Raw genomic sequence first — 18,167 nt, forward strand, 5'->3', positions numbered from 1 at the left:
GGAAGTGACGTAGGGATGGTGGCGGGGCGCGAGGTTTCAAGATGGCGGTTGCTGGATAGCTGACCGGGAGCCGAGGTGAAGGCCCCTAACGAAGGGAAAGAGGCCGAGTACCCTCCCCTCCCGGCTCCTCGCAGTCCTGGAGCCCCGCAGGCGTGTGAGTGTGCGGGGTCGGGTTCTTCATCTCTCCCTTCCCTTCCAGGGGCCCGCGCGGTGGCCATGGGGACGGTAGGCCCCTGAGCCCCGCTCTTCCTCCCCGCGGTTGGGGTCTCCCCGGGCGCGGACTGGAGGGGATCCCCGAGCCTGGGGCGGAGCGGCGACCAGCGGTTTAGCTTAGCGGCGGACTTCGCCCGGACCAGTTAGCGCCGCCTCCTGTCTGCCCGCGTTGGCTGGTAGGTGGCCTTGGGTTGGATGTCTGCACCTCGAGTCGGGGTCAACCGTCGCTATGGTTGCGGCGGTTGCTGCCGAGGTGACCCCGCGCTGGCGGTGGCTCCTTCCTTCCCCGGGGAGCCTCTCTGCCGGTGCGGAGCTCCCTCGTGGCCCCGGGGCCCGCCTTCCCTGCCGCTGGGGCTTTAAGACAACCCAGTCGTGTGCGCAGACCAAAGCTGTCTTCTGTAGACATGACTGTAAATAGTATTTTGGTTCCGTTTCGGAAAGGTGAGCCCAAACAAGAGCCGGAGGATAGCGGAGAGAGGTAGGAGAGCTGGGATTCGTTCCGGCTTTGCTGCCGCGGCCCCCGGGGTCTCAGAGGAGGAACCCCTTCACCGGGCAGACTCGGTGCCACCGGAGCGCGCGGAAACACTGGGCACAAGCAGGGCAATCGAACACCTGCTGAAGGAGGCACTGATAATGCCTGATACAACCTTTATAGAGAAGGAAAGGTGTCCTTGTAAGGTCTACCACTGAAAAGTCTACCTCCGGCCTGTAACGTTCCTAGTAAAAGGTTTATGGTTTTGTTGAGCGAGTCCTGGCCATTGTCTGTGTGAGTGTGCTTCTTGGTTAACACACTTTTAAAATGCTTTTTCAGACCCCTCCAAAAGTTTAAGGACCTTCAAGGGGCCACATTTTCTTAACTATCCTGGAACCCAATCTTAGGTATTTCCTCCCTTTCTCCCACCTCAGTGCTCACATTCCCTCCTTAATGCCCAAGGTATAACAGGGACTGCAAAGCTGTCATCATCCAGAGCAATTTTGAGATCTTGCTGCCAGGCAGGGCATCAGTTTGGCTCAGATAAGCTCTAATAGGCTCTTTTACAACTTTTCTACAGGTTTGGACATTCTTATGTTGATCCTGGTAGTTTGGTGTTTTTTTTAATAAATAAGTGAACCACACAGATTGTCAACATGGGACGAAGATCTACATCATCCACCAAGAGTGGAAAATTTATGAACCCCACAGACCAAGCCCGTAAGTATCCATTAATGAGGATGCTGTAGAGGAGAAGTTGTAAAAATTGTAAGCATTAGGGGATCTATTTCTTGATGTCCTAATTAACAAGACCAGCAGTGCTAAGAGTCAGTTGTGTGAAGTTATCCAGTGTTCTTGTGGGCACATGATTAACACTTCAAACATGAAAAATGAAAAAAAAAAAAAATTCACACCCATATTTCTAATTTGATTGACTTGCATAATAGAATTAGCTTAAAGCTTTCTTTGTGTATTCAGAATTCTGAACAAATTAGGTTTCCAGGTTCTTTAATATTTTATGGCATTTTTTTTCTTTATGTACCTAATTGTTAAGAAAACAAAAAGAATGTTGACATTTTTAGTTGACAAATTAGAAGGGTGCTAGTAGTATCCAGTAGGTAGAAGCCAGTGATGCTGCTAAAAGACCCACAGAGGACAAGACAGCCACACACAATATGAATTATCTGTGTTGAGGAAATGCTGTAATGGTCACGATTTGAAAGGTCTGTCTTCTCTCTTTCTCTTTCTCAAGGGAAAGAAGCCCGGAAGAGAGAATTAAAGAAGGTATGATTTCAGATTATCAAATTAGCTATAAGTGTTGTTTGTCACATCTTACATTTGGGATTAGTGGATTTTAATATGACATTTTCAGTTATTTGCCAGAAAATATACTTCTTATAATAAGCCGTAAAATTTACTAATCCGAAATGTCATACAAATGCTCCTTTACTTAAGATGAGGTTACTGTTATGTCCTGATAAATCCATCATAAATTGAAAATATCTTAAGCAAAAACGCTTTTAATAGCTTAGCCTACCTTACCTTAAACATGCTCAGAACACATACATTAGGCTACAGGGCAAAATCATCTTAGGGCAAAATCATCTTACTTCTGCCCTGCATCTTGAGAAATTGTCGTACTGCATATGGCTAGCCCAGAAAAGTATCTAAATTTGAGTTTCTACTGAATGTACATGACTTCGGCACCATGGTAAAGTCAGACCATGGGAAGTCAGGGCCATCTGTACCTGGAAACTGAAGTGAGTAACCTTGCAGATAGTTCACAATGTGTCACATTGTTTACTTGATTACGTTTCCCAGTGAGCTAAGGAAATACTTGTGAAAGTCACTTTTTTGTTAGTTATTATGATATACTACTTTGTTAACAGCTACTGAACTAGTGAATGAAAATAAATGTGATGCTGAATTGTTCATTGTCTTTTTTTGTAGATGAGTTTGTGACAAAGTGCTTACCAAAATAAGGAAGGATTTACTTGTTAGTATAATACCTTAACATGTTGAGAAAATGTTAAGGTTTTAATTGTTTTCAATTGTGTATTTTTGTTGCATTATTTACTATTAAAATCCTTCAAAACTTGATTGGTATATAATTTTAGAATGTAGCTGAAACCTTTGTTTATTAAGTAAAAAAGCTAAAATATTTTAAGTAACTGCTTTAGGTCTCATAAATACTTGCCTCAGAAAGCACTTCTAATAAATAACATTTATTTACCTCTTTGTCTAAAGTTGAAACATTTCTTTAGAGTAAAAAGTTAAATAGTTCTCTTTCTGGTGAGATCAGAAACCAAGAAGTTCAATCCCAGTTTAAATAGATTCTTGAAGCAAATTGAAATAAAAACTCATGAGTGTCCAACTTCTTGATATACTGCTCTTTCCTTTTCCCAAGAACAAAAAACAGCGCATGATGGTACGAGCTGCAGTTTTGAAGATGAAGGATCCCAAACAAATTATCCGGGACATGGAGAAATTGGATGAAATGGGTAAGAATTTATTAAAAGGCTAGATTTTATGGCAAAAATAACAGTCTGATACACAGAGGCAGGCATGCAGATACTGAGTGAAGCAGAGCAGGCGTAAGAAAAACTAAAGCATGGTGGCATTTGATCTTTGAATTTGGTTTTAATATCAGAACAACAAAATGGGGTGGTGGGAGTTAATTGTAAACAGAAGATAACCTGGAATAAGAGAGAAGCCATTATTTAGGTTGAGCTCATTGATACTAGGTAATAAACACCCACTTTGGCTAGCTCATTGTTTTTGAGAGAAGACGGATATCTGGCTTCTCAAATCACCTTGAGGTTTTTTGTTAGTCTTGTTTTGTTTTTTTAATTTTGACAGCTACCGAGTAAATCTATTAGGCCCCATGAGTATATCAGTTTCCCATTTTTTCCAATGAGATTATCCACAGGTACTTGACTACTTAGTAAGGATATAGCAGAAATCATCAAATACTTAATATCAATTACCATATTGGGATCCCTCTCCCCCCCCCCCCTTTTTTTTTTTCACATTTCATACTTTTATTTAATCTCTATAGGAATCTTCAGTATCACTGCTTTGTCATAACTGGAACCACACGAGGTCACTAGATGTTATCTTTCCTTGCATCTAAGGTAGATAGAGAATCCTGTGTGATTCTGCCACTGGAAATTGTATTCCACAGATACTTACTTTCTTAATATTAGAACATGGGATTTTAAATTTTTTTGAATAGAAGTTTCCCAACATGCATAATTAGTCAACTCCTATGCGCTTTTTAGCTGTCGAGTTTTTGCCCCTCTTCTGCCTCTGCCACTTTTTTAATTACATATTAAAGTGATCTTTATAACTTTTGTTTACAAAGGTACCCAAAATATTTCAGTTGTTTGCTCAAAAACAGTAAGAGTTACAGTGGATCTCCTGATGATGCATTAAATGGGGTCCCAAAAAAATCCAGCTTCATGTGCATGCAGTACTATAAGCGTTCTAAAATAATTTGGCAGAGCCTGTGCACTAACCTGGGCAAGAGTTCTGGGCCAGGCTGCATGATGCCAATTCTTTCCCAGTTCAGCTGTAACTGATCCACTTGTTGCCTCAGGTCTACATTCCAGTAAGGACAAATGCTGTCCCCAGAGTATCAGGATATTTATTACCTATTAAATGATCCTACATTGATTTAGGAACTTTAATCACACCAGGAATACTATGGTGAAAGATAATACCCTCTGGTTTTGAATAAAATGACAAGTTAATGAGATTTAGAGAAGATAATTAAACTTGTTAGTCGATAAGAAAAAGGGAGAAAGGAACACTATATCAGCATTCTAATTACAATATAGAAAATTCAGTATAAACTAATTTAATCAGAAAAAAAAGAACAGTATGCATTGACTCCCATAATTTGGAAATCCCTGAGGGCTGCTGACCTCAAAAACCCAGATATCATTATCAAGCCTATTCGTCTCTCTCTGGTCTTTTTATGTTATCTTTATTCAGAATACTCCTAATGAATTTCTTGGGGTAGAAGGTAGAATAAGTATGGAAAGTGAATGGTGGTTGGGAGACAAGGTCACAGATAGCTCTAGGTTTATTTCATCTCTGTTGTGAAAGCTTCTTTCTCCCACATCTGCATTTTAAAACCTGACAGGGATCTGGCCCCAGTTTGGATCATGTACCATTTAATCTCTGAGTAAGAGTGATGGAGGGGGACAGGTATGACTGCCAGGCAGAATTGGGAAGAGGAGGTTATATGGTAACAAGACAAAAGAACAACATAGTTAAATGATGAACCAGACACCTCTGGATATTTTTTATGTGATCCCATTTAATCACCAGACCTTGTTGTGGCATAGTTGATGTCCCTATTTTGCAGATGAAGAAGCTGATAATAAAAGAATTTAAAGTGCCCAAGATCTCAGAATTAAATGACAGAGCCAAGGATTTAGGTCTCTGGCTGAAGCTTAACTATATCAGTCATGAGCATAGAGGAGTGAAAGTTGATTTTTATTATAGTGATGATGGTATAATTAGGTGACATTTCTTAGGAAAATACAATAATTGGCCCTCTTAAAAAAGTGTAATTTTCATAAGTACCTATTGCAGTTCTTTAGGAATTGTAGGATATATCTGGTGCCTACCTCCCTTTTAAAAATGTTACAATAAAAATTTTTTATTAAATCATGTAGTCTCTTGACAACCTAAATGAAGTGACTTTTTAAATTTAATTCCATAATCTCTTTTCTCTCAGAGTTTAACCCAGTGCAACAGCCACAATTAAATGAGAAGGTGCTGAAAGACAAGCGTAAAAAGCTGCGTGAAACCTTTGAACGTATTCTACGACTCTATGAAAAAGAGAATCCAGATATTTACAAAGAATTGAGAAAGCTAGAAGTAGAATATGAACAGAAGAGGGCTCAACTTAGCCAATATTTTGATGCTGTGAAGGTAATTAGTTTCTTTTGAAAGAGAAACTAAAGTGTTATACAATATTTAGATTTGCGCTTAAGCCTGTTAATGGGAGAATTGATTGTTGAACCTCTTACTCTTGGCAATTTTTTATCAAACTGAACATATACAAGAAAAATTAATCCATGTGCTAACACATTAATAGACAAAAACTGGAAATTGCTCAGGTATTTTTAAATCTCAAAAACAAAACATACCAAACTTCTGTAGTTATGATTCCATTTGTTTGATATTGTAGCACAGGAAAAAAAAAATTTGTAGCGGCAATTGTTTTGGTATATCATTAGGGATTAACTGGGAATTACTAGTATGAATACATGCTTTTGTCAGAACTCAATTGAATTTTAAATGTCATTGTAAATTTTGCCTCAAAATAAAATTGTAAAACACCAAATGCTATAATTTTTGTAAAGTAGGTAGTTGGGTTCCCATTTACAGAAAAAGAAAACTAAGATAACTTGCTCAGTCATGCCCCTAATATGTGGCAAAACTTCATCAAAGGCAAACGAATGTTAGAGTTCAAGCTCTGCCACTGGAAATAAATACTCTGTTAATTGATATATGTTATTTGTCATTCAGAATATTAAATAGGGTGGCTTTAGTACCAGACACCTACACTTCTCTAAACAGCATTTCAAACCAAAACCAAAAAGAATTAATTGATACAGGGAGAAAAACAATTGGGTATGATTCTTTTAGAGGAGATAGATGATTTTTTTTTTTTCCAGTTCACTGACAGACTGGAAATATTGATGAGGCCTGTTCTTAATTTTTTGTGACATACATTTTAGGTGAAAAGCAAATCCCAAGTTTTTCAGCTGACATTGAATTTTTAGTGTCAAGTTTGTGGATTACTCTTACCTTCTACTGACATATTCTCTCTGTTTCAGAATGCTCAGCATGTGGAAGTGGATAGTATTCCTTTGCCGGATATGCCTCATGCTCCTTCCAACATCTTGATCCAGGATATTCCACTTCCTGGTGCCCAGCCACCCTCCATCCTTAAGAAGACCTCAGCCTATGGGTAAGTTGTAGCATAATCAAATCGCATGTATCAAAAGCACCTCTGGAATATCTAGAGCCAAAATTAATGCAGCAGGAAGTAAAAGACAATGTGAATATAAGCAGCATTTGAATTGATTAAAAATGAAATTTTAAAGTTCCTTGGAAATGGTTTAGAAGAGGAAGTAAGTACTACTGTTAACCTATAAAATTTTCTTTACAGGCCTCCTACTAGGGCAGTCTCTATTCTTCCTCTTCTTGGGCATGGTGTTCCACGTTTGCCCCCTGGTAGAAAACCTCCTGGTCCGCCCCCTGGTCCACCTCCTCCTCAGGTCTTGCAAATGTATGGCCGAAAAGTGGGCTTTGCCCTGGATCTTCCCCCTCGCCGGCGAGATGAAGACATGTTATATAGTCCTGAACTTGGTAAGGAGTGAAGGTTCCTTTTGCTTTTACAGCCCTTCCCCTGTCATTTGTTTTGTTGGCCCCATACACCACCCTCAGAATTTGGGAAATAAATGATGATACCATGTACATAACTAAAGCATGGATAAATCATAGGATCTAGCCAAGTAAAAGCATCAAACATAACAAAGTATAGAAATGTTTATTTTGTTTCAAATTAGGCTATTCCTAGAAATACCACTCACTAGCAATTCCCTAAGACTTAGCTATCTGTTTCCCTTTCAGCTTTGTCATCTGCTCTGAGTATTATTGTTTAGTCATAGTGATTGTGTATATGTGTATGTTTACAACCTTCTAAATGTAATTTGTTTTCAAATTTGAATTTTAACTATTGTGAAATGAAAATATTGTCAGACCATCTGAATAGCTGAGATCTACACCAACTTTTAAAACAATTAGATAATTGTGTTACATAATAAGCATAATTTTCTGTGTTTCAGAGTATCATGTAAAGGAGGATCCAATCATTTTATTTGTTCCCTCCTCCCTTTTCAGCTCAAAGGGGTCATGATGATGATGTTTCCAGCACCAGTGAAGATGATGGCTATCCTGAGGACATGGATCAAGATAAGCATGATGACAGTACTGATGACAGCGACACTGACAGATCAGATGGAGAAAGTGAAGGAGATGAATTTGTGCACCGAGATGATAATGAAAGAAGTAACAATGAAGAAAAAAAATCAGGTATGTGCAGATGAAAGTTCCATGGTATTGATCAATAAATAGGACACAGACTGAAGTCCTGATTTATTAATGTATCTGTGGAAATAATTGTGAGCTCCTTGCAAGGAAGGATCATAGTTGTATTCTTTATATCTCAACTATCTCAAAGTTCTTGACACATACCAAGTACTAATGGATGTAAAAACAATTAAGCTATAAATATAATAAAAATGTCTTTTGAGGGGAAGATAATAGCTATTCAACAGCATAAAGATGTACTCATGGGTATTAATAAGTCTATTTAAATATCTACATTTAAATACCTACCTTTAAAATTGTGTATGATCGTGGTATATTAAATGAACCAGAACCATAATTATACAAATAGGCCATTGGGGTCATGACTTAATGGAAACATGTTATATCCATAATGTATGTTATGTGTTTGATTATTATAAATTCAGACTGAGTTAGGTGTGATTTTAAAAAGTAATTATGATATTCATCAAGAAAATTTCAACCATTGTAATAGATATTGAGCATTATAAAATGTATAATGCATAACACCCCAAAAGTCTTAGCGTTTCTTTTGGAATTATTTTTGTAGCCTACCACTTCTGTATTTATGTTTTAATAATATTAGTATTTATGATAATGACAATTTTTTCTCCTGTTAAGAATTATGGTTGCAAATCAAAAAGCTAATTTAAAAGAGTAGATGGAGAGAACTGGTAATGAAAAATTGTGGCGCACCCTTACTATGGAGCTATTACTAGAAAGTAGAAAGCCCTTAGAGCTACAGCAGCTCCCATTTCTTCTGGGACCTTGTGATCTTTGCTTATTTTCCTCTTTCTGACAACTGTTTTTTTTTAACATGTACTTATCAGTGCACACTTGATCAGTGCATTCATTCAGATCATATTTACTACTGAGTTTTTACTATATACAAGGCATTTTTGCAGACACTAAGGATGTGGTATAAACAAAACTAAAGCCCACCTACATAGAATTCTTATCCTTTTGTAAATAATTACCAAGAATGCTCCTAACACTGCATCATTTCGTATGATGTTGAAAAGTATCTAGTGAATAGCCTTTTTGTCAGTTAAGAAGTTCCCTCCTAGTTCTAGTTTTCTAAGAACTATAATAAATACTTTTTAAGCATGTCCGAATGTTTAATTTTTTTATTGTAATGAACTGCATTGTGCCTTGTCTAGGGTAAAAGACAAAAGATTCACATTATAGCTTTTGTAATGTTAAACCATCTTGCATTTCTGGGACCAATCTTTTGTGTTAACAATTTCTTTTTTATTTCTTTTTTTTTTTTTTTTAATATATTTTATTGATTTTTTACTGAGAGGAGGAGAGAGGGATAGAGAGCTAGAAACGTCGATGAGAGAGAAACATCGACCAGATGCCTCTTGCACACCCCCTACTGGGGATGTGCCCGCAACCAATGTACATGCCCTTGACTGGAATTGAACCTGGGACCTTCCAGTCCGCAGACCGACACTCTACCACTGAGCCAAACCGGTTTTGGCTCTTTTTTAAACTGTCATTCAATTTGCTTATATTTTATGTTGGCTAATAGGTTAGTTTTGGTATCATTTTGATATCATTTAGTATAATGCTAGTTTCATGAGTTCTGGATAGCATTCCATCCTTACCTCTTCCCTTTTACAGGAAATTTCTGTAACGTAATGTTTGGCTGAATTTCCTTATAAAAACCATTTTAGCCAGGTGCCTTTTAGTGAGTAAATCTTTGACAACCATTTCATTTTTGTTGTCATACCACTTCTTTTACCAATTTTAGTAACTTACATTCTTAAAAATTATCTATTTTTATCTTGGTGTTCAATTTTATTGGCATAAAGATGTTATTAGTATTCTTGAAGTTTGTTGTTGTTTTTTAATCACTTTTAAATCACTATAGCATGTATTTACCAACAGTTGGCATTTTATATACTACCTTTAATATGGCTCTTTTTCTATGCTTATCTTCTGCAAATTTTTTTTGGAAATTTACATGCAGCATTTGTGTCTAGTAATTTAAGGCATATGTTATTTAGTAAGCATTTACTGAATTTTGTTGATACCAATTCAACCCTCTTTCTCTCCCTCCTCTGGCACCTTAGGTCTGAGTGTACGATTCGCAGATATGCCTGGGAAATCAAGGAAGAAGAAGAAGAAGAACATTAAGGAGCTGACTCCTCTTCAAGCTATGATGCTTCGAATGGCAGGTAAGGTAGGGAAAGAGTAGTGAATCACCTTTTGGTATTTCCTCATGCCAGTTTCTTTATGTACGTTTTCCCTTTAGTATCCCATCCACCCTGAAATAAGTAACAAATCCTCATTTTACAAAAGGTAAGGTTTGGAGACATTAAGGTGCCCAAAGCTACACACAGCTAGTAAATGGTTGAACTGGCATTTAAATCCAGGTCTGTCTTGTTCTAAAGCCTGCTCCATCATGCTGCATCAGCACAGATGAGTGGAATGCCATTTGATTCTTCCACATCTTAGGTATTTTATTGAAGAAGTCTATTTGGTTGTTAATTTTAAGAAATTATTGGGCATGTGTCTTCAGTCATCACTCTTTTACTGGCTCCTTGTCTGTAAAAAAGTAGTCAACTTCATTTACCTGGTTTAAAATTTCTTTCAGGTCAGGAAATCCCTGAGGAGGGACGAGAAGTAGAGGAGTTTTCAGAGGACGATGATGAAGGTGATTCAGACGATTCTGAAGCAGAAAAGCAGTCACAAAAGCAGCATAAAGAGGAGTCTCTTTCTGATGGCACATCTGCTTCCTCACAGCAGCAAGCTCCCCCACAGTCTGTTCCCCCTTCTCAGATACAGGCACCTCCCATGCCAGGACCACCTCCTCTTGGACCACCTCCTGCTCCACCTTTACGGCCACCTGGACCACCTACAGGCCTTCCTCCTGGACCACCTCCAGGCAAGCATTTCCATTTATGAGTAAATAAGTCCACATGTGGTTAGAGTGAAGTTATTCCAAAAAATTTATATCATTAGTATTGATGTTTTCTTATTTATCCTGGTGCAATTTCTTAAGAAATCAAGGATTCTCAAAGGATAAGTGCAACTGGTGTATTCTTCCAGCATTGTTTCTGATACCCATCTTTTTCTCCCAAAATCTTCCTTTTTCATCATTAGTTCTGATCCTAGCAGACAGAAACTGGAGTATTTAACCGAGAGTTTATTTAATACTGCCTTTTTTTTTTTTTTTTTTTTTTTTTTTTTTTTAAAGAGAGAGAAAGGGGGAGAGAGATAGAGAGCTAGAAACGTCGATGAGAGAGAAACATCGACCAGCTGCCTCTTGCGCACCCCCTACCGGGGATGTGCCCGCAACCAATGTACATGCCCTTGACCGGAATTGAACCTGGGACCTTTCAGTCCGCAGACAAATGCTCTACCGCTGAGCCAAACCGGTTTCGGCTAATACTGCTTTTTAATATGACAAGTTGACCCCATTTAAAATTGATAGCCAGTGGTACTAGAATACAGTAAATATTAATCTCATATCCTTTGGTTTGGGGATTATTGGATGTCAGTGTAATCTTTATAGTTAGAGACAATCTTTATAGTTAACCAGGTCTTTGGCTTAAAATATAAAAAGTTTATTTATAATATGAAACAACAGAACTTGACTTTTCATAATTTTATTTATTCTCTACAGCCAATTAAGTTCTCTTCAATTTAATTCATCTTTTTCCTATTGGTCCAAAGCAAAATGACCTATCTTATGTCATTCTCAGTGGTCTTTGTCTTTATGAGTTCAGGAGGTCATTAAAGCACTTTACTTTATAGTCCATTTTCAGCTCATGTTGGAACCATTTAAAAATTCTTCTCACTTCCATATGTTTCCAGCCCAACAGAGTTGTGATTGCGAATCCTTTTGGTCAGTGCTGGGAAATAAAGAGGTGATCCGAAAGAAATTCAGTACCCTATCTCTGGTGCTGATATTTGTTGGATGAATTCTGCTTCACACATTTCAATCAGTTTTTGAAGTTATCTGATTACAGGTTAAAGTGATAAATCGTATCACATTTGAGTTACTTTTATTTATATCATAGTTACTACTTCATATATATTTGTTTGACATTAATTTATCCTTATCTTTTCAGGAGCTCCTCCATTCCTGAGACCACCTGGAATGCCAGGACTTCGAGGGCCTTTACCCCGACTTTTACCTCCAGGGCCACCACCAGGCCGACCCCCTGGCCCTCCTCCGGGTCCACCTCCAGGTCTGCCTCCTGGCCCTCCTCCTCGGGGACCCCCACCAAGGCTACCTCCCCCTGCACCTCCAGGTAAAGCTTTTTATTTCCAGGGCCAACACTTGTCTGGGTGGGGCAAAAGTTGGTCTACGGTTGCAATTATGTAAACACAGTTTATTCTTGTAGCATTATTGATTAGTTATTGTATTATTTTTTATTCAACCAACTGTGAACCTACTTTTGCCCAACCTGTATATTTTATTTGCTCTAGGACATATTTTCACATTTCAATAATCTGAATTGAAGGAGTAGCTTAAAATGGTGTTTTTCATTGCTATTATCCTGGGTTGAACTTGAATTCTTTCCTAGAGTATTTTCATCACTTCTGCCTGTCACTTGAGGGATGCTCCAGCCAGAGACCACTTTGGATTAAACTCTCCATTTGAGTTTTTAGTTCATTTATAATTGTAGTGATTCCATTCATCTACATAAGTACCAACTTAAAGTTCAAAATCACAAGGATGTTTGTTTTTTCTCAGTCCAGTTTCAATGCTAGATATACAAATTTCCTTGTGTCATTATGTGTGGCAAGTATAATTTTGGTTTATTGCACTGACTGTCTCAGTTTAATATAAAGGTCTTTTAAGCCCCCAGCTTGGACATTTTTTTCCCTCTCTTAATTCTATATGGAATATTTATGAGTTTGTATAAGCCATAGCATCTTAGATTTGACAAAATTTGGTACTCAATATTTATTCATAAAAATGGCAGTTGAAGAAAATTAAACCTGTTGTTCTCAGTAAAATATGTCTGAACCGTTAATGGGACTTGGATTCTTTTCCAAGAATGGTGACATACTGTGATTAGTTACATATCTTATTTCCCACTCATGCAGTTACCATGTTGTGGGGAGGAGTAATGTGGAGATCAAACCCCATGGGAATCAAAGCCCAACTTTGTCTGCACTATACAGCTAGAATAGACTCTTGGGCTGTCAAATTTGAAACTTAACTACTTTAAAATCATATTTAAAACTAGTTGGTGTTTTCAGTTTTACTTAATATTTTAAAGTAGTACATTGTTTAGAGAAGAAAACATTACTACTGTAAGTACAAAATACAGACTAAAGTGAATATTGTTTTATAATAAACGAGAGGCCCGATGCATAAATTTCATGCAAGAATGGGCCTTCCTTCCCCTGGCTGCCGGCACTGCCTTCGCTCTGGCCTGAGCTGCCTTTCTGCTCCGGCCTGGAGCAGCCTTTCCACTCTGGCCCAGAGTAGCCTTTCTGCCTTCACACGCTGCCCAGAGGCCCAGAGCAGCTGGGGTGGTGCGGAATGCCTGCGTCCCACAGCCGCTTGGTGCCTGTGTATGCAAATTAACCCGCCATCTTTGTTGGGTTAATTTGCATACTTTCTCCTGATTGGCTGGTGGGTGTCACAAAGGTATGGTCAATTAGTGTGTTACTCTTTTATTAGGTAGATAAATTCCTTACTATCAGAATATGTTTAAATTTCAAATAGTAGCATGATTTCAGATTATTTTATGTAAATTGTCCTTTTTTTTTTTTTTTTTAAGGTGTCAGCTTTTTTATAACACCTTAGTTGCAATTATATTTTATTAGTTTCTGTAGTGTTCATCAGCCTGTTTTCTCCTTCATTTAGGTATCCCTCCACCTCGTCCTGGCATGATGCGCCCACCTTTGGTGCCTCCACTCGGACCTGCCCCACCTGGGCTTTTCCCACCGGCTCCCTTGCCAAACCCAGGAGTTTTAAGTGCTCCACCCAACTTGATTCAGCGACCCAAGGCGGATGACACCAGTGCAGCCACCATTGAGAAGAAAGCCACAGCAACCATCAGTGCCAAGCCACAAATCACTAATCCCAAGGCAGAGATTACTCGGTTCGTGCCCACCGCACTGAGGGTCCGCCGGGAGAATAAAGGGGCCACTGCTGCTCCCCAGAGAAAGTCAGAGGATGATTCTGCTGTGCCTCTTGCCAAAGCAGCTCCCAAATCTGGTCCAACTGTTCCTGTCTCAGTACAAACTAAGGATGATGTATATGAAGCTTTTATGAAAGAAATGGAAGGGCTGCTGTGACAACTTTTGATGCCGGATCACACTTCTGTTCATATCATTGGTTTGTGGAAAAAGAGGCTCTTAGGAAACTTAGACAAAAGAGCGACTTTTATTGTCAGGGTATTTTCTAATTTCAGTTGAAGGAATATCTAGAAGTTTAGTCTTGTTTGGAATTCACTGCATACAGGAGAGGGTATTTCACTCAGGCTAGGTTGGTTACTGAAGCAGTTCTGCTGCAAACGTCCATTCCCTTTCATACCACCACCTTCATCCCATTTCTTCCCCTCTCCAGTCCTTTGGAACTTGTGATCTGGGGCATATTTGTTATGGATTCTCTTGTGTGCTGTGAACTCTGGAGTAGAGATTTTTTGGGGGAGGAAACAGTTTATTTTACTCCATCTTGCCTTTTGTGTTTATTTTTAATATTTTCTTGTAAATATTTTGTAATATTGTAGTGAAATGGATCACAACGTCATTTCCTAATACAAAGCAAGACATGTGGGAAGAAAATGTACAATTCCTTAATTAAAATTATTTCCCACTGACGTAAACTTTGAGTGTTTCATGAAATAAATGTTCTACCCCAAGATCCTCTGAGTTCCTGATAATGTATAAACATGTTATCTTTTTTATGATCAGAAAAGTACCTTGAGTTTAAAAGTATAGAATGAGAATCTTATTGAAACTGAGTTTTAAAGTTAAGAGATAAAGAAGAGAAATAATTATTTTCCCTCAGAACTACCTTATTTTAAAAAATTGAGAGGTGTTATTTATTGCTAAGAACATATTTAGTCTTATCCTCAAAAATAACATTCTCCTAGAGCTTTGTGAACTGATTGAATGGAAAACCTTTTGAAACATTTTTAAAACTATTACAAGAAAAAGAAAAGGTTACTTTTTTTTAGTGTGTTGGATTTATTAAGCTTTTCTTTATTAAAAGCACATACAATGAATAAGAATGCTTAATGATGTTAATTTGCATTGGTAATATTTTATTTTCGAAGTGCTTTAATCACTCATCTACCCTATAATTCTGGGAAATAACTTTAAAAGATATTTTCCCCATTTTAGAGATGAGAGTATCAAAGCTGAAAGGCTCATGTGGTTAACCCAGTGGCCCAATAGATAGTTTATTTCATAGACAGACATACACATGCCTACGTGTGCACACACAAACACAAACACACAATGAAACAATGTGTACATTGCATTCAGACTAGGCATACCTAGTATTACTTCCCATTATATCTTAGATCCCTTTCATGTATACCTAAAAGATAACGAATAATATAAGATTTATTGAATAATGTATGAAAGAGGGAGAAGTCATTGAATATATGTATAATAAATGGTTAATATTGTAAAACTCAAAAATAGTGTTTGGCACATGGTAAATATGTGTTTATTAGAACTATATTTGCATTTCAGAATGAGACCTGTGACTATGGGTTGGGGATAGATGGACTTAAGGGTGAAAGACCGGGTTTGGGAAGATGCATTAGGAGGCCATTGCAGGCAGAAGATGGAGAGTGCCCAGACAGCACAGGAGGGTGGAAGAGTTGAAAGATCTATTGCAGAGATAGAAATCACAAGACGATTATCAATTTGATGCAGGGAGTGAGGCAGAAGAGAAGAATTTAGGGTCTCCAATTTAGGGCTTGGGTAGTAGGCAGCATCAGTAGGGAATAAAAGGTGTGAGGCTGTAGAGAAAAAGGATTGTAGCAGCAGCTAACAGGGTGTTTACTGTGTGCCAGGCATCCTACAACGTGTTTTACGTGTATTAATTTAATCCTTAACCCTGTGAAGTACCTACCCATCATTCCCTTCGTTTTACAGATGTGTCAATTGAGGGATATAGAATGAAGGAATGGGCCCAGTTTGGGACAGGCTGCATTTCAGATCCCTGTGAGATAATCTTAGGAAATCTTGAGTAGGCCAGTGAAGTATGAAGCTCAGGAGGCAGGTAGAGGATATTAGAAGCACTGAATGAGAGAAAATACCAAAGGGAAAGGAAAGTGAAGCAGAAAAGTATAATCAATAATAGTAGTGATTGAGCTCTTACCATACACTAGTCACTAACTGCTAGAAAATAAGGAATTATTACCCTACTTTTAAAAAAAAAGTATATTGATTTCAGAAAGGGCGAGGAGAGAGAAACATCAAACATGAGAATCATTGATTGACTACCTCCTGCTGGGACCCTTCAGTCTGCAGGTCAACACTATCCACTGAGCCAAATGGGCTAGGGCTCCCTACTTCTATGAAGGAGAAAACCAATGCTTAGTAAGCATAAATAAATGTCCAGATTTTTATTGGATTGAGTGTTTTTTATGACAATTTTTTTAATTATATGACAAGTTCAAATCAGGATAACATCGATTTTTATTTGGGCTGGGCAAATGGGAAGCTGAATATTGGAAGAAGGGAGGAAAGTAAGGCCACCACATTTATTTCATATATACATTTACATATATATAAGTGTAAATTTAAAATTATTAGAAATATATGGATTACATGTTAAACTGAAACATTGTTACTCTATATGAAGACAAAAAAAAAAGTCCTTTGAACATGAAAACAAGGGAATGTTAGAGGACTCGGATATTTAAAGTACATAAATGTGGAACTGAAATATCCACTCACAGCAGCTCTCTTGCATGGTGCTCAGACACTGCAGCATTTGCTTTGAGATGTCTGCTTCCACTGCTCAGCAAGCCCTCTTCTCCATGTCACACGTTTTCCTTTAGCTGTTGAGAAAGGAGGAAGCAGCCCATGAGAAAGCCCTGTCTGTTAGTCAGGCACTGGTGTTGCTAGGAGTTGGCCTGACCCAGCTACATAGTGGTTTATTGTGGAAATTTTCAACACAACATTAATACCAGACAAGGCCATTCTATGGCTGTGAAAAATCAAAACAAGTACCCTGCAATCATGTCTGAACACAGAAATATGAGTTGTCCAAACTACAAAAATGACCAAACAGACCCCTATGCTGGCCAATATGCATTAGTACATGCACCAATTACAACTTTACCCTCACTCCATTCCTTGTATCTTATTAGATGTATTACCCAAAGTATATGTTACTCTCTGTTCCCAAGAGCGTGCAATCCTGGGCAAAACCGCAAAATTAGTGAACACAAACCCAAAACTTATAATAAATCCTAATACCCTCTTAGTGAAAGACACCACATCTCACAGTATGTATTCTCTCGCTGCTTGGGACCAACTTGTTCAACTGCAGCCATGTTCACGATGGTCTTTGGATAGAAAGCATGGATGAAAACACAGATTCATCTAAAGCACTCGCTGCTGGGACCAGGACTCTCAACACATGAATAGTGTGAATCTCTGTATGAGGTGCCACCTGCTCAGGGCTGGGAGGTTAAATTCATGCTGAATTGAGTTTCTGTATTTTGTTGAAGCACTTCAAGTTGAATTTATTATGTATCCTTAGGAATAAGATCTCAGAATTTTTTGTCTGGTCAGTGTTCTTTGGTAAAACTGTTTTTAGTCTTCCCTTACCTGTTTTCATTGATTGTTAGCTTGTTTAATATTTAGTGTTGTCTGTAAGAGGCAAAGTCTGTAGGAAGAAGATGGAGATAGGCCTGAAAAGCCTGTTTTGGAGCTGATCTCCAAGAGCTGAATATTTCAGAAGTTCTCCTCAGACCAGTGATCTTAGGACAAACTGTTTCAGGTAGCCATTTTAACTCTGATAGACTTCTTCCTCACTCTTGCTTTTTTGTCACTGGGAACTGGTTTGTTTAGTTTTCTCTGCCTGGAACCATGGGAAATGACTGGCCATTGGCCAAGTTCTGGGTATCAGAAAGTACACATCTTTACAAAACACTATTATTTCTCCTGGTTAGTCTAGAACTGCAGCTCTCCCAGGCCAAACACCTGCTTCCTTTATGTCTACTCATTATAAGAGTAATTTGTACACCTATCTTTTAAATAGGCTCAACTTCATCAGGGATCTTTTGGAATTACAATGGTCACTTAAGCTTTTGACATGAACAAGATAGTTTATTTGAAAAGTACTTAACAAGTTGGTCCGAAGGTTGTGGATTATTGTTAAGCTGAA

At 38.2% G+C, this 18,167-nt stretch overlaps 1 protein-coding gene across 1 annotated transcript; it reads left to right on the forward strand.

Moving 5' to 3' along the window:
- Position 1: 1 nt before the first annotated feature.
- On the forward strand, positions 2 to 14,675 carry WBP11 (WW domain binding protein 11). The gene is made up of 12 exons (XM_084877910.1): positions 2 to 154; positions 1,266 to 1,405; positions 1,938 to 1,969; positions 3,093 to 3,186; positions 5,433 to 5,629; positions 6,541 to 6,674; positions 6,876 to 7,075; positions 7,610 to 7,801; positions 9,916 to 10,020; positions 10,440 to 10,730; positions 11,920 to 12,102; positions 13,674 to 14,675. Exons 2-12 carry the CDS (start codon positions 1,342 to 1,344, stop codon positions 14,105 to 14,107), a joined length of 1,926 nt encoding a protein of 641 aa, XP_084734036.1. The 5' UTR covers positions 2 to 154; positions 1,266 to 1,341; the 3' UTR covers positions 14,108 to 14,675.
- The last annotated feature ends 3,492 nt before the right edge of the window (positions 14,676 to 18,167 follow it).

This window comes from Pipistrellus hanaki (genome assembly GCF_964339955.1).
Source record: "Pipistrellus hanaki genome assembly, chromosome: 3".
NCBI lineage: Eukaryota > Metazoa > Chordata > Mammalia > Chiroptera > Vespertilionidae > Pipistrellus > Pipistrellus hanaki.